This window comes from Aythya fuligula, chromosome 4 (assembly GCF_009819795.1).
Source record: "Aythya fuligula isolate bAytFul2 chromosome 4, bAytFul2.pri, whole genome shotgun sequence".
NCBI lineage: Eukaryota > Metazoa > Chordata > Aves > Anseriformes > Anatidae > Aythya > Aythya fuligula.
The window spans coordinates 46,577,835-46,598,412 of NC_045562.1; the positions used below are offsets into that span (position 1 = coordinate 46,577,835).

Here is a 20,578-nt window from a genome sequence, read left to right on the forward strand (position 1 = left end):
CCCAACAAAACACAGACCATCCAACAGGCCTTTGGTTTTAAAAGACAGAAGTTAAACCTATGCTTTGGACTAACTGTTCAGCATGAAGAACACAATGTATTATACTTTAAACAAAAATGTCACCACTGCCAATATCCAGGAAAATAACCCCAACCTCATTGCACGTCCTCTTGTATGACAAAGTATGGATGCTGTTATTCATATACTGTACGAGTGTTCCCAAAATGTCAGCCTTTCCTAATGATACTAAAGTGATTGGAAATTAAAGTGCAGTTCTGGGCAGGAAAGCGACTCTATTTAAAAAAGAGAGAGACAGAGAGAGACCGTGGTCATTGCCCATAGCTGTTCCTAACTGTTTTCCAAGTTCTATCTATTAACTAAGCTTATGTACAAAAGCCATTTTTTTAACTACTGTCAGCACTGCAGAGCCGATACAGCAGCAATAGAGCAAGCTGTTCTGCCTCATGCCTCATCAACATTTCTCACAGTCTGTATCAAAGCACGAACATTAGCAAATTCAGCTGCCCTTCAAACTTCCAGCACCAGTCAGGAGAAAGCATCTGTGGCTGTTCAACTCCTTGCGAGGCTGACAAGGGGGTTGAAAAAGATGCTAGCTTGCCAGAAATGCCCATAACATCCAAGCCCAGTTGTTCTCCATGACACATGGCTGTAGGACAAGCAAGAGAGCTGTTGAGCTCTGCTCGCTTTCTAACACTCCATAATATTCATGCTTCACTCCAATTACCAGTCAAAATCCCTCCCCAGCAGCACAGATCAGTGGGTTAGCTGTAAGCTTTCATAACTCACTCATATCATTCAGCATGTCTACGGGAATCAGAAGATGTTAGCGAAGTGGCACACTTGAAATGGTTGCAAGATCTCTTCCTAGAGACACAGCAGAAGCTAACAAAATAGTGGCTTTAGTGATGTGTCTGTTACGGAGTAAAAAGCTTTCAATCTACCAGTCACTCAGAAAAAGGCAGGAAATACCGTCAGAAGGCATCCATCAGTTTTGCAGACTGTAGGAAAACAAGAAACAGAATAAAGATGAGCTTTGGGTGATAGAAGCAGAGTTTAAAAGTCTTATGGCTTAACCGTGTACAGTATGAACAGGGAGTTACATCTCTGCCTCATTTTACCTACATACAGCTTGGGAAGAAGAGACTATTATCTTTAAGATACAGAAAAAGGAGCAAGAATATAACAGAATTCTAAAGGTTGGTCAAATCAGAGTGCTCTGCAATCACTTTTGGGATATGCTTAATGATTCTTGTATGACAGACAAGATACAGCATGAAACATGGTTTATGAAGCAAAGGAAGGATGATGCAACTGAAGAAGAACAGAAAAAAATCAAACAAATTCTTACTAGACTGGAAAGATCTTGCATTGGCCTTGCTTACTGCCTGATAACTACAGGAAAAAAATTAGCAAGCTTAAATACGTAGAACTGATGAAATAAGCAAATTATTTCATGGGGAAAAAGAAAATAACTCACCTAACAAACAGACCAAAAAAAATATTCAAAAATAAAACATTAATGACAATTTCCATATTTTGCAACTTACACAGTACTTCATTCTTCACTGACCTCCCCAAGTTTCCTTAAAAAAATGTCTCCTCCATATATATTTGCACTTAAAAGTCTTGATGACATCAATAAGCGAGACAGGCAATGAGCATGAGAGGGGGATCATTATTTCTGTATCTTCTGGAAGACACACTTTCATGGGATTCCAATTTTAGTAATCAAGCTGACCATGGAAAAACTAAAATCTTCTAAGACCGACTAAGTAGCAATGGGAAAAAGAGTCCTGGCAGATGGGCAATGATACACACAACAGAGCCCACAAAAGCAAGACAATTGTTTCCTCTCTGATTCCCAAATTATTCCACCCAACAGGTTTTTGGAGGCAGGGCAAACGTTTCTTTAACATCTCATATTCTCAAACTACTTAGCAGTGATCTTGGCATTTAGCAACCGTCAGGAAAACATCATGATTTGCATACTCTTGTCTTGGCAGATGAAGGAAAAACAAGACCGAAGTAATGTGCTAAATGATCAACTTAAATCTTACGGCTCTGAAGTGACACTTCTTTCTCTAGGCCTATCCTTCATTTGACCATGAATTTCTGATCAAGTTGAAGCTCCACTACCCTCAATGCTAGTTCATAGAACTGCTGTAAAATAAATTTCAAATTGCCACAAAAGGCCACAAATACCAATTTATGTACAGGACTACTGTACAAAAAGGCTATTTTGATGTGTCACAGGGTCTTAGAAACATGGTTCCCCGCTACAGCGATTTATATCAAGGGTTTGATATAAATTCCATTGATAATAATATATTCCACTGATAATATTTATATTGATATAAGTAACAAATTCAATTGAGAATAATAATATTGATATAAATTCCTCCATCTCAGGGGAGACTAAGGCTTTCATGGGAATGGCCTAGCTCCTAGGAAAGTCAGAAACCTACCCTGTTGTCCAAGAGTGACATGACCGCATCAACCAAAGTCCACTAGCCCACAAGTCCTGGAGTTTCACCCTCACTGTAAATAAGTCACCTAAATCCATGACAACTAGAGAATCAAAACCTCTGTAGTCAAAATAGTTCATCCAGAAATGCCTTCTGTCACAGCATGAATTCCAGCTGTGATAAAATTTTATAGGCAAGCTGGAGTTAGTGAGACCTTTAAACCTGAAAAAACAACATGCACCTAAAATTCAGAACTCCACACAAAGTTTGTTTTCACCACCAGTTTTACCAGGAGCAGGTCATTGCACTAGGAAACATCCAGCTCACATTATTAAGCAGCTTTCCAAACAGTTTCTTCCTTTCCCTAAAAGTCCCCTCATTCCTCAAAATATATATAAAAAAAAAATCCTTTGTTGTGCTCTCACCACTCTCACCTTCAGAACCTACACACAATTAATTCCAGTCCTTCAGGTTCAGGACTCTGTTATGCTGCCCAATTGTTCACATTTGTCTGCTTAACAGGGATGGAAAAGATGCTGCTAAACTGGAGAAAAAATAGCAAGCTGGGCAGAAGAGGTGCCTTCTTCCATTGTGTGCACAGTGCATTTTTGCTGACTGTAAGCTCTCGCATGGCAGGAAAAAGCCCAAATGCCATTCTTGCTCTTGCTATTGGCAGCTGTTCTCTTATCACCAAAGAGAATTTATCGCACCACTGACAGATGCTGAGATTCAGAAGCTGGAACTGAAAGCCAAAGGGATTGAATCAGAAAACAGAAATCAGAAAAAAAAAAAAAAAAAAAAAAAAAAAAAGGAAGAGCCCTACCAAAACAAGTCACTTCACTGCACACATTGCACATGCATCTCTCCACGGGGAGAGGAAAAGAGAGCCTGAACCCCCCACGACAGATGTCAGGCGTGTCACTTCTGGAAGCTGCTCAGGTTCTACGCTGAGGAGTGCGGTACAAGATACCACAGAGAACTTCACCACAAAAATCCTAGCAGATACAGCACACGGAAGATGCATCTCCAGGGAAGAAGGCCTTAAAACCAAGCTTTCTTAGTACGAAGGTCACTCTAATTACTATACACAAGGTACTCACATTCTTCATGCTCTCTTATCGAAGGGAGTGTGTGGATTAGGGGCAGTGCAGTATTTCTATTTTTCCCCACTCTCGCTTTAAACGCCTCTCTGACTTCCACAAACCTATAAACCTTATTTTCTTATTTCCAACTTCCCCACATATCAACATCAAGTACTTAATTTCACAGATGCTCTGGCTACTTGCAAGAGAGGATACATCTGTTTTAGATAACAAGGGGCTTTAAATAACTTTATCTCCTGATGTAGCAGTCAGTAAACATATTCTATACAAGGCCATTTGCAAGTTTTCTTTGCACAGACATACAGAACAGAAAGTGCTTTATGCACATGAATAAATATATGGCCTTTATGGTCATAAACCAGTGCCTGTATTTTATTCACAGGCTCTGCATTGAAATACACTCCTGCACACAGTACTCTGAACTAGATCTACTTCCTTCCAGCCCCAGGGACAGAGGAATAAGAACGTGGCTATACACTGACACAGCAACGACAAGGTCTCTCTGCTGGTAGCATTATGCAAAGGAAGACACGCGATACCTTCAGCCAGTATTCCCAAATGCATTCTCTCAGCTAAGGTCAGACTAATGACAGATTTCATTTCCAGGCACTGATCTGTCTTTTCTGGAGAACGCAGAGCAAGCTGCGCACTCCCACAGCAGCAGATTCCATCAGTGGGAAAAGCAGTCCCAGGGCACCTCCTGTTTCCTTGTTCACAATGAACTAACGAAGGGCCAGGTCCCCATGAACCATAAATCGGGAGGTGTCTTGTTTAGGAATGAGATCAAATGACAAGTCGCACATTTTATTTTATTTTATTCCATTCTAGCACTGCTCTTACACTGATACAGGTCTGCAGCAAACAGCGTGGCCAAGCTGAGAACTCAAGTCACGGTACCAATTCTTTGTTAATTACGAAGTCAATGAAGAGGCACCTAATTGAGCTGGCGAGTATAACGAGCTCCTTCCCACCAGGACGGATGGAAGATACTCAGGCTGATAGCACAGTGCCAGAGCGACACCCTCAGGAAGAGCCAAGAATGAGCTCACTGAGAGGTTTCTAGCGTGGGAGATGGGTGGCCCGGCGTGGTCTCAAGTCACCTGCACCACATAACTGTCTCAGATGCTTTTATCACTCACCTGCTTTTCTGAGTCTCCTATTTTGCAGCCGCCACAGTTTGGAAAGCAGTTTTCTGAAATCTTGAAATCTTGTTCCCAGGGACCTTCTTGCTAGAAACAACCAATAATAAATAAATAAAAAATAAATAAACCAATGACTCAAAAAACAGCACCAAGAATATTTCAGTCGTCTTCATCCCTTCACATTCAAATTTGATTTTTTTAACGTTCCATTTTTCTCACAAGCACTTGAAAAGATCTTTTACCTACATACTTTTTCTAACTCAATTGTCCCGTTTATGCCTCAAAAAAAAAAAAAAAAGTGCAAAATGGAGCAGAACATAAAAAAATACTGTTAGTATTATAGAGCTAATACTAGTTAATTAATTCATATAAACTTGCTGTTCTTTACCTATATTTTCCTTAAACTAGGGGCTGAAGACAGGTTAAGGGGTTATATTTCAGTTATCTAAATACGACGTTATCTGTTTATACTGACAAACACAGAAGAATCAAACTCAGCAGGGAGCTGTCTGGGTTAAGGAGAAACAGTTTAGGTCATTTGTCGCTTCCTCAGCTATCTCTTTAAAAGCCTTCTCTCTCTGCCTACATAGGTCATCTGGGTTTCAACAGAACATTATGGAACCTCTCCCACACATTTATTGTTACTCCCAATTAAGCTTATCTGCCAGTAAAATTAGGGATACAGTATAGGAATTAGGGCAAGCTAGGTAGTTACTGAAGAAGGTCAATTTAGGTCAAAGCTATCTTGCCCAGATGGCTAATTTCAATCACTTACGCATACAACACAATTGTTCAATAAGCTCAAAATAAATAGTGTAAGTAATTAATTTAAAGCTGCCCTAATTGTTTCTCAATTTTCCCTATTAACTTAACCTATAACACTTCTTCTATCAAAGCTTCAAAGCTTTAACTTAACAGCCAATTAAAGCTACTTTTAAAAAAAAAAAAAAAAAAAAAGTGCTGTCAGCTCTGATTCCTTCTGACTGAACTCTTTGAAGCACTCGGGATTTAATTTAAATTGCACAGGGCTTAGAAACAAAGTCTTTTTTTTTTCCAGGTATAATGTTCTCAGTGAGCTAATGATTCAATGGACAATTACAACTAATTACGGTTTTAACCTGGTAACAACTTTCAAAGCAGCATTTGGCTTGACAAAAGAGTGTGTCCACTTGAGCGAGCAATGAATCTCCCCGCTTATCAGCAGGAGCTGGGGAGGACACCGCTGCTTTCCCTGCTTGGTTTCACAGTGGCAATGAAAGACTTCACGGGACGGTTGGGGTTCTCTCACCTGAAGTAACGTGGCAGCTCTGTTCTTATTCCTTTATGTGCATATGTGTGCACAAATACTTATTTCCCTCATTCTCCAGGCACTGCAAAGAGAAGAAGAAGGGTGATACTTCTTAGTAAAAAGATTACCACCACATAGAGATCATTCTCATTAGCAGGATCCCACTATTTTGGTTTAGAGATTTCAGTTTTCACGTGCAAAACATTGACCCAAACAGGATGCTTTCCTATTTTTAGTGCAGCTGATTGAGGTCAACTGGAAAGTGAACTGTTCTTCCATCTCAGAACAGAAACATCTAGCACTGTAGAAACTATTTCCCTTTCAAGCAAGCTGCAACATAACTCCTTCATAACTTCCTAAGACTTTGTTTCCTGGAAACTCTGGCATTTGAATTCTCAGCCCTCCCATGAACCCATTACATGGGAGAGTCACCGAGCCATCTCCTGAGTATCAGCCAACTTAGCACTTCTCTCTGCCAGGTGTTTTCTTACACTGGACTTCCCTGTGCACTTAGTATGACTCTGCTGCCTACAGAAGGGATATCCTGTGCCCCATCCTAAACATAGCCACGTGCGTTATCCCCATCACTCTCCTCCAGTCACAACTATGCCTAGGGATCTTTCCGAATGTGCTTTCTCTGCGCATTCTTAAAGAATTTAATATTAATAGTTTAATATCCAGCTAGGGAAAAACGTGAAGGAGAGAAGCCATATGGAAAAAGAAGACAGAAACAAAGAGGAATGAGCTATTTAAAGGTGTGCTTCTGAGATGTCCCAGAAAGGTGAACACGAGAAAATTAAAGCTAAGTCTGCTGAGTTACTGATATGAATACGCTTCCTCTGGGTACGTCTGCAAAAACCTGCAGTATGTACAGGAGAAAAACATACCCAGCATTCAGACCAGCTAAAGAGGGAGAAGGCACGAGGAACTGTCAGCAGCTCTGCAGAGGTAGGTGGAACAGAATTTCAGAGCATTCATGTGCAGAAATCACAGTGAACAATTATTTGAAATATTCAAGAGCTGTTGGTGACCAGAATGAACGTAACTGGTACAACCAAGTGGTGTAACACGGAGGTTTCTGGGTGATGCAGCAGAGCAGGTTACCAGGCTATTTCTGGGACCCACACACCTGGTCCTCATGGTCATTCTCTCATTTCAAATGCCCCTCAGCCTGTGTCTTTTACTTCACCATACACATCTCTCTGCCATGGGAAAACGCTCTGTTCTTGTCACAGCACCTCAGTGAAATATGTCCACGTTTGGTTTAAACGAGAGAAAAGACCTCTGAAAAATACGGCTTGGTGCAATACCAGAGGGGAGGAACAGCTCAACGAGCAAGGAGCACCACTCAGGACACTTGTTTTTAACTTCCGAGACAGATATGGGGAAAATGGGTCCAGTTAACACCTACTAATAGCATTTTTGAATAAAATAAATAAAACCACCGACTCCGTGTGCTTATTGGCGTGGCGCACCGGGCACAAACCTACGGACACACTCTCTCCCTTACCCACAGCAGCTGTTTTTTTTAAATAAAAACTGGTGAAGCAAATCCTCCGGGAGACTCTTCTTCAGTCCTAATACTTTATATTTCTGTCATTTTACCCCTTCCCTTTACGACCCCGTCACGACAGCAGCGCCGCTCCGCCCTCCCCCTCACGAACCCTCCCTCACGGGGCCCAACGGCCGCCCCGCGCCACGTCATCGCCTCGCGCCGCGTGAGGCGGGCGGGTGCGGGCCGCCGCCAGCCGGGCCCCGGCGGAGGGGCGCTGCTGGGGGCTGAGCGCGGCGGTCGCGATCGTCGCGACAGAGCCGGGGGGCGCGGGGCCGATGAGGCGGCGGCGGCGGCAGCAGCAGCAGCGGCTGGGCGGGCGAGATGCAGCCGAAGCTGCTGCGGAGCTCGCACTACATCGAGCTGGGCGGCTACCAGTACTGGCCCGTGATGGTGCCCCGCGCCATCCGCCTGTACACGTACGAGCAGATCCCCGGCTTCCTGAGGGACAACCCCTACATCACCGACGGGTACCGCGCCTACCTGCCCTCCCGCCTCTGCATCAAGAGGTGAGCGGGGCAGGGCACCTCCGGCACCACATGGGTCGCCCCCCCGGGCTGCCCCCTCCAGCCCCAGCCCCAGCCCTGCTCCCCTTCATCTTCTTCTTCTTCTTCTTCTTCCTCCCCGCAGCCTCTTCATCCTCTCCAACGAGACCGTCAACATCTGGAGCCACCTGCTCGGCTTCCTGCTCTTCCTGGCGCTGGGTGTCTACGACCTGGTGGCCGTCCTGCCGGCAGCGGGTGCCTCCCGAGAGGACTTTGTCATCTGCTTCGTCTGCCTCTTCTGCTTCCAGGTAGCGTGGTGCCGGGAGCCACCTTCGTGGTGGTGCTGCTGCGCGAGGCTTTTACCCAAGATTTTTAAGGGTTAAATCTGTGCTCAGCACCAGTGATATCACTTCGTGTCATGGTTTAAAGCTCTATTAGAAGACACAACCCCTAAAAAAAAGTGTGTACGCCCCCGCTCCCGTGTGTACTGGGACCTTTTTGGCCTCGAGCTCCAGGCCACTGTACCCTTATTGCTGTGCAGCCCATGGTTACCAAGTCTTGCAGAGTTTCCTACTTCTTCTTCAGGCCGCTAGAGAAGGTTGGGTTATTTTCCACTGATTACTGGCAGATATCATGATTGCCTACACCAAGTAGCACTGCAAGACACGTAACAAGTTGTTTTCTGCTCTGAGCTTCAGAGTTGAAGCTTGCTGTAATCCCTGTAAGTTACCAAGAAATTAATGTGTCCCCATTTCAATATGTGTATAGGTCTGTATGCTTTGTTCAGTGGGATATCATCTCTTCTGTTGCCATCGTTCAGAGAAGACCAGCCGGCGATGGATGGCCTTAGATTATGCGGGAATTTCCATTGCTATCCTGGGCTGCTACGTATCAGGCGTGTTTTATGCCTTTTACTGTAATAATGTAAGTCTCATGTTTTCATATGACATTTAATGTCTGCAGTCTCACTGCCATGGCCTGTATGCCTCGGGAAGGGAGTTCATCGCATCGTGTCCAAGTGGCACATTAGTCAGGAGACAGTGATGGGAACTGAAACAGGTTTTGACACTAGCAGAACTTTGTTTGCAGAAGTGACAGGTAAACATGGATATTTCTTTCAAGCCGTCAACTGCACATGTTTCAAGACAGCATTGAAAGTTATAGGAAGTCAGCATAAACTTGACAGTCATGCCTTTGTCAAATGCATGAGGCTGTTTATGGGATGTATCCCCATCAAAACTAATTCAAGTGTTTCCAACTGAGTATCTCACATGGGGCAGAAACAAGCTCTTTTTGCTTTGGAGTCTTAAACCACATCCACCTTTGTACCTCCCAGCTCCCTGTACAAGCAGTGCACTGAAAGCACTAAGCAGGTAGTTGAACCAGCTCTCTTAGGCAGGGTTATGTTTAAAATATGGTTTAGTGAAGGCAGTGTTTGAAATCAATGTTCTACCACCTGTACCTGAGCAATAGAGTTCCTTCCCCTCCCTTCCCATTCCCTTGACTTTATTAATAAGAATATATTCCTTCAGTGCTGTAATTTGTGGTCTCAGAAGTGAGAGGACAGTGATGAATCATTGCACTTAGTAATGTGATCTTTCTACCCAGAATTTGCCTTAACACAAGATGAGAAAATATACAAACTTGCTTTTGTTTCTTTTCTCCCTCAGTACTGGCGTCAGGTATACTTAATCATTATGCTGGCAATGATCCTGGCAGTATTTTTTGCTCAGATTCATCCCAGTTACCTCACACAACAGTGTCACAGACTGCGCTCCGTCATCTTTTGCTCAGTGTCTGGCTATGGAATTATTCCTACCGTCCACTGGGTCGGGCTCAACGGCGGCATTGGTGCATCTATTGTACAGGTAAAAGAAAATAATAGCAAAGGAAAGAAGCATTCCTTTTGCTTTTCACTTGCCATCTTCCCTCAGTCTCTTAGACTGTAGAAGTAGTGAAAATCTCTTAAGAGCATAGAATTCCTTTCGATGTTACAGTCCGAATGCAAATGCTCAGATTTACTGAAAGCCAGTAAACAGATTGAGTAGATTAAATTTTTACAGATTTAAAACGGCGTCGTGAGAAGGCCGACCGGATACCAAGGCAACTGTGTGCTTGCCTGAGGGGCAGAGCAGTCTGTGCAGGTAGGCCAGGGCGAGGCTCGGGAGTCAGCTGGTGCGTAGGAAGTGGTTGGTCAGGCTACACTAGCGCCTGGGGCTCTCTGCCCCCGCAGTTCCAGAGGAGGAAGGAGCCATAAGACCATTTTATTCCTCTTCTGTGCCCTGGGCTTGTGGCAAAATGAGTATTTGCCTACACAGCCCTCTGTCTCGCATGCAAACCTCATTTAACATCGCTGTGAAGTTATAAACTCTTTTCCCATTCTTGTTTTACCACTTAAAATTATGGTTAAAAATTGTCCAACTCTGGAAAAATAGGAAGCACAGCACTGTTAAAAGAGGTGAAGCCTGCCCCAAGGTGTAAACCCCAGGAATAGTTGATTACCCAGGGACCTAATTGTGCTGAAGAAAACCTTTGCTTTTCATAGTAAGCACCACGAGTGCAAGTACTTGGACTACCACTTCAAGAAGACTGGCTTCTAGGGTGGTGGTTTTGCCTGGTCCAGAGCACCTGTTGAATCTGGAAGAGCAGCATTTACAAATAAGTAGCTTTAGAACTGGCACTGAACACTGGCCTTCTAAACATCAGATAAGCAGTAATTGCTTCCCCACCCTCCCCATTTAGTTAGTCCGGGTGTAACAGAATGGTAGATATGGTACTCATTTTGTTTCCATAGCTAACAAAAATGCTCTGCTTCCAGTAATTGAAGTGTTACAAAAACTAAGTCATATGAATGAGTTGCTTTCCAGGGGCTATTTTTTTTTTTTTTCTTTCCGGTCTCCTATGTAGTATTTCTGTGGCCTTCCATTCAGTTTTTTTCAAGTTTTGGCATTAGCTCCTCAACTGGACTCTAGATAACACAGGCAGCCAAGTAAAATTGTTTGGTCTTGCCTTTTGCTTTTTTAAATATAGGTAGAGATTTTTTATTGTTTTATTTCTATCTTGTAACAGAGTAAAAAAGCTTCATTTTCTTTTGCAGGAGTTTGCTCCGCGTGTACTTGTCATGTACTTCATCGCTGCTGTCGCTTTTCTCTTCTATATTTCCAAAGTTCCTGAAAGATACTTCCCAGGTAGGAAATCCTCTGGTGTATTTTTTTTTTTAATGCAGTTCAGCTTCCTACAGTGTCTCAGTCTTGGCTGTGAGTCCCAAATTTATTGAGAGAGCAGGTTGATGATTTTCTACCTTGTGTTCTTACACAGAGTGAAGTTTTATGTGTATTTGCATCAAAAGAAATCAGACAACGTCTGATCAAGTTTGTTAAAGAATTGACACTGCCTCCCAGCCAGCTGAGTGTACATGTATAGCGAGCCTCTGAGGAGACAGCTCACATTGCATGAGTTAATGCTGAACTGAGCAACTTAACAGCTTGCCCTTTTTGTTCCCCGCAGGACAGCTGAACTACCTCGGCTCCAGTCACCAAGTGTGGCATATCCTGGCAGTGGTCATGTTGTACTGGTGGCATCAATCTGTAGTGTACATCATGCAGTACAGACACAGCAAGCCCTGTCCTGAGTATAGCGTGGACTTGTGAAGGTAAAGCAGTTTTTGTACGCATGGGAACACGATATTTTAACAAGCATAGGGTTAAGTAATCTTGTTTTTAACACATCATAAGGTGCAATTAACCTCCCTAATCTAATTAGCTCCCCCAGAAAAAATGCTGAGTGGTGTAATACTTTTTTGTTCGTAAACAAGTAGTTATCTTGATACTCCACTAATCTACGCTGCTGCACTGCAGGAACCTCCAGGAGGCTGCATTGCCCTCAGGCAGAGTTTTGGAGCAGGCTGGACAGATGTTTGCCTGGTCCCTTTCAGCTCTGTTTGACAGCTGCAGTAGTCTCAAGCAGTTACCCATATTTGTTCCTACATAGCAAGAGATTGCACAGCCTAGCCATGGGCTGGGAAAACCTTGGGCAACCCTACGAAAAGCTGCGTGACACACAAACCCTTACTGAACTACCAGCCTCATCTGTGCTGCTCTGTCCTCTCAGTGAGGGTTGACCCTTCATGGGCTTGAGCTTGCTCAGAGTGCTGGAGAGCCTGCCTATCAGCAAAGTGCTCCTGGAGGCTGGCAAGGTGCTGTTCACTCCCACCAAAGCTGCCTCAACTGGGCTCAGCAAGCCCAGCTCCCTCAGCCTTCCTCCCAAGGAACGTGCCAAGGAGATGTGGCCAAGAGCAGAGCAATAGACATTTACCGTCAATTATTTGATCACTTATCAGGGGTGGAGAAGGCAGGATACTACCTTCTTTGCCAGTAGGCAGGAGAGCAGTGCTGTCACTTAATTTCAGTGTTTCTCTCTCCTCCCAACACCAGAAACCATAACTGGAAAGAACTAACTCTGCATTTAAAATTCAAATCCCAGACTTGTGAGCCTTCCCATGTGAATATATTCTTGTGTTGTTTTTTTTTAAACTTGACAGTGAAGCAAGTTTAAAGTGCACTAATGATTACTACTGAAGCCTGACAAGGAACCTTCAATTATAAAAGCCTGTTTCCATTATCATGTGAACAATATTTGAAGAATGTGTGATTGTGTATTGAAAGCGTACTGATTTGATGGTTCTTTTTTTTTTTTTTTTTGTAAACTAACTACTGTAGCAGTTTTCACTGGATAAGAAAACTGATTGTGAAGTTGTACATTTTTATTACCCTGACAAAATTCCATCAAGCTGCATGATGGTCTTTTATGTAAATACTGAACCTGTAAATAAATACTGAACCTGTAAAAATAAAATTTATGAGGAAAGGCTGAGAGACCTGGGTCTGTTGAGCCTGGAGAAAAGAAGACTGAGAGGGGATCTTATCAATGTGTATAAATACCTGAAGTGTGGAAGACAGAGGGATTTGGTCAACCTCTTCTCAGTGGTTTGTGGGGACAGGATAAGGGGGAATGACCACTAAATGGAGCACGGGAAGTTCCGCACCAACATGTGAAAGAACTTCTTCACGGTGAGGGTGATGGAGCACTGGAACAGGCTGCCCACGGAGGTTGTGGAGTCTCCTTCTCTGGAGATGTTCAAGGCCCGTCTGGATGCCTACCTGGGGAGCCTCCTTCTGTGAAATTCTGGTTCACTGAATGTTTGCTTGGGGTGACATTTTTGTTTTGAATACTGTACTCAAGCATCTCCCAACTGCCATACATCAACTGCTTCACCACACATTTGGTACCTCCCCAAGGTTTAAAATAAATGGGGAGGCTGTCCAGGCACAGCATGGACTGGCAGGACATGTACTCTAACTGCACTGCACTAACCGGACTTAAAACTTTAAGGCACAAACTTTTAACAGCTGTGCTTGTTCACTTCTGCTCAAGCTGAAGCTTCCAATTAAAATGTGGAGTTGCTTGTAAGAAAATTAGGCCAAAAAGGGTAATAGATAAAGGACAGAAGAACCAAGACATGAGCTACAATGTAGTATGTGTCCTGCTGCCACTCAGTCTTGTTACACATTTTGTTCTTTTTTCAGCTTCCGTAATAGTGAAATCAGTACAAGCAAGCTCCAAAAAATGCTCTGTCAAACCGTTGGCAGAATAGGTAAATCAAGTGAAAATTATGTCTAGAAGATTAGAAGTGCAGAGCTGAGTCTGAAGTTGAATGGAAAGTACACTGAAAGTTTTGGCCACTTTGAAAAGGGACAAAGCTTCAGTTAGTGCCTAGGAAGCTGAATGCATCCTTTTAAAACCATTCTGCAGGAAGGCTTTAAGGGGTAATACTGAAACTACGAAATAAAAGCAATACATTATCAACAGGTTTTCACAAGTTGAACAAAGATGGTTGTATTACCTGCCCAACTGTCACCTTTAACATGTAAAAAAATACCAACAGTAATCTACAGTTACAAAAAGCAACCAGAAAAAGTAGCATTGCTTATAGTGAATAACTTAAAGCCTAAACATGAATACTTAATCATGCCATGTTTAAGGAGATCTGCAAAGTCACTGTTATCATGTTTGTTTATTTAACAACTGCAGTATTTTATGATGTACATCAGTTTCACAAAAAAGTTAAAAGTTCTCTGTTTAGTGGTACACAAAAAAAAGCTTTAGAAACTTGAAGTCTAACAAGAAATGGAAGTGTAGTTCAGGAAAGTGCACTTAAAAGCTGAATGCCAGCAATTTTAAAATAGTTTTTATGCTCTTTAATAGTAGGTGATGCCTTAGTCACAGACTTCGTTATACACACAATTTCCTTGATTTTCCTTTCAAAAGAAGCAGGAAAAGTAACTCAGCAGCCACCCTTTACATTTTTTCTTTTGCAGATTTCACTCATTCGCTCTTCCTAATTCCATCAAAATGATTGTGGCTGCACTGTTACTAAAAATATAGCATGATGTGTGTGATCACGTGTATATTTTATATATACTTTTCATATATAAAAATACACAATATAGTATAAAATACTCCAGATAAACTCTTATTCTCACAGTAGCAAACATATCAACTTATTTTCACAGTACTTAGTTTTACTAACTGGGACATCCAGAATGATCAGAAGTTACTTCCTTGCAAGTTGGTTTTTGCAGGTCCCACGTTACAAGTCAGCAAAAGCAATTACGCACATCTCAAGGCTATCTGAGAGTCTGCAGAGAAACTCAACTTCTTGTTTTACTTTTCATGACCGTCACCATGAAGGGCTCGTTAGTACCTCTGACAGAACCTCTGTCCTGAGCAGCCAATTCTGAAAGGTCTATGGTGCAGTCATTCAACACGCTGAAAGAACTGTAAAAATTAATTGATATTTTCTGTTGGAAGGGAAGTGTTAGTTCCTTACCTTGCCATCATTGTCTTCACAGACAGTATGGTACAAGTCTGGTCTTTCCAGTACTTCACGTAAGGTCACAATAGACTCCGTGACAAGTGCACAGATGAGCATGCACACACACTCAATACAGACAAAAGTATACCATGTTCCCCAGCAGTACCATGTTTTGTCTCTGTTGAATCTTAGCTCAATTTAAACCCAAGCTGCAAACCAAATACAGCACGCCAAGTCAAGTGAGGCATGCTGATCTCTTCTCAGTCAGAAGAAAAAAACAATCATTTTCACTTCAGAAACATAAAAATTACGTTTATGCAAAAAGCTGTTCCATAAGTAGAGTACAAAGAGCAAGGTTTATTAAGGCCAGAATAAAGTAAGCATCGTTGGCCCTAACTCATATGCAGCCAGAGGCATTCTGCCAGTTTTATGCCAGTTTTAGAGTAACTTGGGTTTACGTTTCGCTTTCATCTCCTCTACCAGTTTGTGTACAACCCAACTCTAGCTTTCCTGTAATGAAACCACTTATGAGCCTTCTGTCAAAAACAAACAAAATAACAAAAAAAGACACAACACCCACCACACAAGGAAAACCTGTTACACTCCTCAGCCTGCATCTCAGGGTCATCAGACAAAAACCAAACCCAACTCCCTCTTCACTGGATTTACCTGAGGAGTTAGACCAACGCTAGGTCTGTCGGCACACTGCCTTTCCCCTCAGCGTTCAAGGGCGAACCACTGCTGCTCTCAGGCAGTGGTGTTAAGCCCAGTCCCGGTGCACATTGCTAACCCACATCTCCAGCACCCAATGGCTGTGCAAACCCTGATGCTGCTCCTCCACCAGCAAAAGCAGCGGGTCAGTTCCTTCTTGTTTTCTTCTTGTTTCCACCTATCTGCCCCATTTGTCATAATACTCTGTTCTAACAAGTGTCTTTAGGCAGGTAAGTAACAGTTCAAAAGGAAACTGTAGGAAGGCAGCTAATAAGCACGCGCATAAAAACAAAATCACAGTTAACCTGAGTATCAGAAAATGCTACAGACTTGGCGTGCGTTTCTTACAGCCTTTGGCATAAAAAAAACCCAACAGGTGAGAACAGTAGTAATAAAGCCTAAGAAACTCCTGTGCAAATAGAGTTGAAACATTTCTACTCACGTATTCCTAAAAGCTTAAGTTCTAAGCCTGAACAAGTCATTCGTAACCAAGCAGAGCTGTAATATTTCTCTTTCACCTTGTCAGAAAAAAAATAAAAATTAATAAAGGAAGATAATCAAAGTGTACAGATATGCATGAGCTAGTTTCAGAATCCAGGACTAAGGGAAACAAACTCACTAGATATGTGAGGCAGCATTTTATCAAACCAGCCCACGAAAGAAAAAAGGGATTTGTTTTTAACGTGCCATCTTTAAACAGATATTTTAAGGGATCTACCCTGATCCTCTCAGATCACAGGGTGACTGTATAACCAGCAGTAGACTTCAGGAAAAAAAAATACACAACCCTAAATATTTCACTTCACCTCCTGCTAAGGGGGAGAAGGGAGGGCAGGGAAAAACAACCTTAAACTTTTATGATCACCATATGTGAATATCTACTTTACATTTACTCTTCAACATTTGGTAGAGCAGGACATAGAGCTGAGACAAGCAGAGGAGCCACCTCCTGCCACCTCCTCTTTCAGACTGCCATGGAAACGGCAAATTGGGCCGTTCTGATTTGTACTCGCTCTGCAGTCGGTGCTAACGGCTTGATGCAGGCCGCGAGGCAGCGGGGTGCAGGCCCACCTGCACACGACGCACGAAGGACATCTCTCCAGCAAGCCTGTTCGTGTCCCCTCCCTTCCCAGCAGCTGCCGGCATGGCTCCAAGCTCTCAGCCACGTCTTATGCACCTAATGTCTCGGAGGTACTGTGCAGCAGGACGGGAGTCCTGCCTGTAAGGCTTCGTGGTGTGAAACGCAGTTTACTGGTACAGTAGCGATCAGCATCTGCAGGCTACCTGCTGCTTACTGCTTCTGGTCTGAAACAAATCCAGTTTCAGATAAGCTTCTTCAAAGCTCAGTGCATTTAGCAAAACTTTCTTATAAAATACACTTAAGTACAATAGCAGATTCATCAGAACTTGAGAACATCAGGTTACAGTCATTTCATAAAATTATTATTGTTTTAAAAAACAACATGAGTTTTGAAAGAATACACGCTTTCTTTGCAATAAAAATCCAAGAGGAAAAGAAAAGGTGTTTTCGGACACAAACCCCAATTTGTAATCAAATAAAACTGATGGTGCATTTCACAGTCAACTGTTCAAGTCATCTGGAATACTCCATCTGTGCCAGATTCTTACTCATGTAAACCAGCCTCTCTTCCCCAGCGTACTGAGTAGTCTTCAAAGTGCTGCAAACACTGGCTGCATCCCTGCCGGTTTACTCCCTACATTCATACTTTCCATTTCACAAACCATTATATTCTCTGTATCTTTAGTTTTAATTCTAGACTTCCAGTTTGCTATTTTACATTAATGGCACTTACTGTAAAAAAATAATAATAATAAAATTGAACATTTAGGCACACAAAAAAATAATCTGCCTCTCAGCTCTGCAGCTGCATAGATGTCTATCAGGTCCCAAGCCATAGCCACGCTCTGGAATTCTGGGCCACAGCCCCTTGAAGACTTGGCTTCTTTATTTTATAATTAATAAAGGTAGTTTTCATCTAGGAAGCAAAGACGACTATTTCCAGCATATCAATCTGGATATTAGTACGTTTAGGTTCTTGGGCCTACTGCGACCGAGACACAAAGAAGAACCACAGTTCCTTTAGCCTACCTGTGTATGTGGAAAACCTTTCCCATGTGATCTCTGCCCGTCCCCCTCCCTCCACCTCAGCACATCACCGAGGGCTGAAAAGGCAATGCGAAAGTGCAGAATGACAACATGTTCCAGGGCCAAGAGTCAGTGACAGACACTGATTCACATCTGATTCCTCTTTATGTTCTGGGAGCCATCTGTCATAACAAAAGGATGCTCCTGTGGTGTTTTGTTTTTTTCTATTTTTCTCCAAAAATAAATGATAACAATTGCTATAATTCTGAATTTCATTGTGCAAGTTGGCCATGCCTTCTTTAACTTGAATAAACTATAACCCAGGTCCCTGTCAACCAGATAAATTACTCCACTAATTAAAACCACTACCAAGTGACTCCGAGAGGTGGAGGGGGGAACCCACTGGAAGCATTTACTGTTTGGAAGGAAACGGAGCTGCTCCAAAGGGATCCAACTCAAGCGCCTGCTGCTGCTGGCTCTGAGCACTCTGCACAACAAGTTCTGTGAAGGGTACTGCACCAAAGTCATCTGTTTTCAGCCCATCGCCACTGTGGACGGCTCCATGCAAGGAGCTCTGCCTAGGCCTACTCGCCACTACTACTGCACCGTGATCCCCGCAGTTGTCACCAAACCCTTGGTGCTGGGGATGCCGCATCAAGTCCGGTGGGTGGAAGGGTTTGGCTCCAAAAGGATCCAGCAGATTCTCGTCTGTCTGCAGAGGGTTGGTTCGATCTTTGCTGTCCGTCAAGGAGACGCTTATGTTCTCTTTGGAGTCCGAGATGGTCAGGAACTCATTGCTACTCTGGGAGTCCCTGCGGCCTGCTTTCTTGTGCCTGCGGGCTCTCTCTGGGGTGCGATAGTTGGGCTTCAAAGGCTTCTTCGTGGTGGTTGGGGTGCCATGGTGGCGCTTGCCGTTGTTCTTGGAGACCTCCTGTTTCATGCGCCTTTGGCGGGACGAAAGTTTCTGCAGGTTTCGCTGCTGCTTCACCTTTTGCTGCTGCTGACTCCCTGTGATCTCTTCAAAAGGAATCAGCCCGAACAGGTCCTCTTTACTCCCGCTCACCCTGGGGAGAAGGGAAGGCTGAAATGGGGTGCAGCCAAAAACATCGACGCCCCGTGGCGAGGTGGGCGAGAGTTGAGTCTCAGCGCCCACCAGCTGACCATCCTGCTGTGACACCTTTTTGCTGAATGGGGCTTTTGTGAAAACATCGAAGTCATCCTGCTCTTGGTTCAGGCTGGGAAAAGCAGTCTGAGAAGAGGTATTTTTGTCACTCTTCTCTCTTGCTTGAGGCTGAAGAGAAAAAAAGGGTACTGCCCCAAACACATCAAATTCTTGGACGGGGCTCGCCTTGATTACAGTAGTTGGCACCTGAGACGTATGCATTAAACTGGGTTCTTTAACTTCACTGATGCCCACGCCACCTCGGAACCTACTGCTCGGGAGCCCTTTCACAGATTTTTGCTTGGTGCGATCAGAATCGGAGTCAGAACTTTGCTTTTCTTCCTCCTCTTCCTCTGCCTCTTCCTCAGAGTCCATGAGGAGAGGCCGGTGGCCTAAGTTCTCCGGTTCCGTATCGTTGTCATCGTTGAAGTCTCCATTCTCACCTTGTAAGACTTCCTCATCCTCCTGCTCTTCTTCTTCCTCGCTGCTCTTTGGAGAGGGAGGATCAGATTCAAAATCACTCTCTGACTCATCGCCACCTTTTGGCACTTGTCCCTCTGCTGTCTTCCTCCCTGCCCGGGGATCTCTAAAAGCATGGCTCAGTTTTCCAGCCTTGGTTGCAGTCCCTAAGTTATTTCCTTGATTGCTGGACGAGTTATCCATTTGTTTTCCAGGGGAACCTGCAGGTCCAAAGAAAAATGCAGAACAAAACTTTAAATAGGCTCCAAAAACCAACACTTATTACACATACACAATAGCCACACATACCAGGAGTCAATGCAAATATACGTTCCGTGAATACTGAGGGAAATGAGCTAAAATCATACATGATGTTTCAAATGACATGAATGAAATGGGTTAATTGTCAGACCTTACAGCTTTCCTTCTCACACACAGGACCTTTAGAAACAATGTTAACAGGTTTTAGCCAGGGACAAACCACTGGGCGAGGTGGTCTGCAGAACCAGCTCGTCAAATACACTCATCACCCAGCCACTCCTCTCCAGGGAAAGAGGAGTCAGTGTGCTTGAAAGAAAGTGTTTTTGTTTTTTAAAACATGAACGTAAAAACATAAAGAAACAGCATGGGAGGCTCCATGCTGCTGTCCTGCTGGTGCAATTTCTGTGCCAGCAAACACACCTTGCTGGCAATCACGTCCCTTCTTAATGCTGCCTTTTGAAAAGGTTCTCCAAGACCGACCCGCTGTCCTAAGGCTCATACCACGCAGCCAGATATGTGGAAAAATACTGATGTACCCAGTACAGTTTCAAATGGGAAACAAGTGCATGACATCCTATTAGTTCTCAGCCTTTCCTCTCCCAAGTTTTCATTGCACTGGACTATCCTACCCAACATCTCCAAGATAATTATCTTTATATATGGCCTATGAAAATGAGCAATTGGGTGACAGAATAAGCTTGTACATGTTCCAGCTGTAGGGAAGACTTCATGAGGTCACCACCTCTCTGTCCTGCCCTCATGGTAGCAACACCTTACAAGAACTTAACAAGCAGGACTTGGAACCTGCCAACAGCCACAATAAAGCCATGGGCTCTGTTCTTTTTCTTTTCCTCAGTAGTACGTTTTGAGGCATATGAGGAGAAAATGGCCAAGACATCAGTATCTATAGGGAAATAGAATCATAGAATCAACTAGGTTGGAAAATAC

General features: G+C 43.5%; 2 protein-coding genes and 1 long non-coding RNA gene across 5 annotated transcripts in view; 1 reads left to right on the plus strand and 2 right to left on the minus strand.

Annotated features, from left to right (window-relative positions):
- Window positions 1-4,733: 4,733 nt before the first annotated feature.
- On the minus strand, window positions 4,734-7,621 carry LOC116489272. The gene is made up of 3 exons (XR_004253259.1): window positions 7,530-7,621; window positions 6,020-6,101; window positions 4,734-4,818 (listed from the first exon to the last, which is right to left on the minus strand). It is a non-coding gene; the product is annotated as an uncharacterized LOC116489272 (long non-coding RNA).
- Window positions 7,622-7,778: 157 nt separating this feature from the next.
- On the plus strand, window positions 7,779-12,925 carry PAQR3 (progestin and adipoQ receptor family member 3). Of its 2 annotated transcripts, XM_032187274.1 has the most exons (7): window positions 7,779-8,080; window positions 8,202-8,364; window positions 8,825-8,980; window positions 9,727-9,924; window positions 11,154-11,244; window positions 11,564-11,708; window positions 12,597-12,925. In XM_032187274.1, the coding sequence occupies exons 1-6, from the start codon at window positions 7,896-7,898 to the stop codon at window positions 11,704-11,706; spliced, it is 936 nt and encodes a 311-aa protein (XP_032043165.1). In that variant the 5' UTR covers window positions 7,779-7,895; the 3' UTR covers window positions 11,707-11,708; window positions 12,597-12,925. The 2 variants fall into 2 exon arrangements, with proteins under 2 accessions (XP_032043165.1, XP_032043164.1); XM_032187273.1 differs by having other exon boundaries at window positions 7,782-8,080; window positions 11,564-12,925.
- A 1,042-nt stretch (window positions 12,926-13,967) lies between these two features.
- The window catches only part of BMP2K (BMP2 inducible kinase), a 64,123-nt gene continuing 57,512 nt past the window's right edge, over window positions 13,968-20,578 (minus strand). For both annotated transcript variants that reach the window (XM_032186519.1, XM_032186518.1), the window contains one exon: window positions 13,968-19,590. In XM_032186519.1, coding sequence (XP_032042410.1) covers window positions 18,161-19,590 — 1,430 coding nt within the window. In that variant the 3' untranslated portion in view covers window positions 13,968-18,160. The remainder of the gene's footprint in view (window positions 19,591-20,578) is intronic.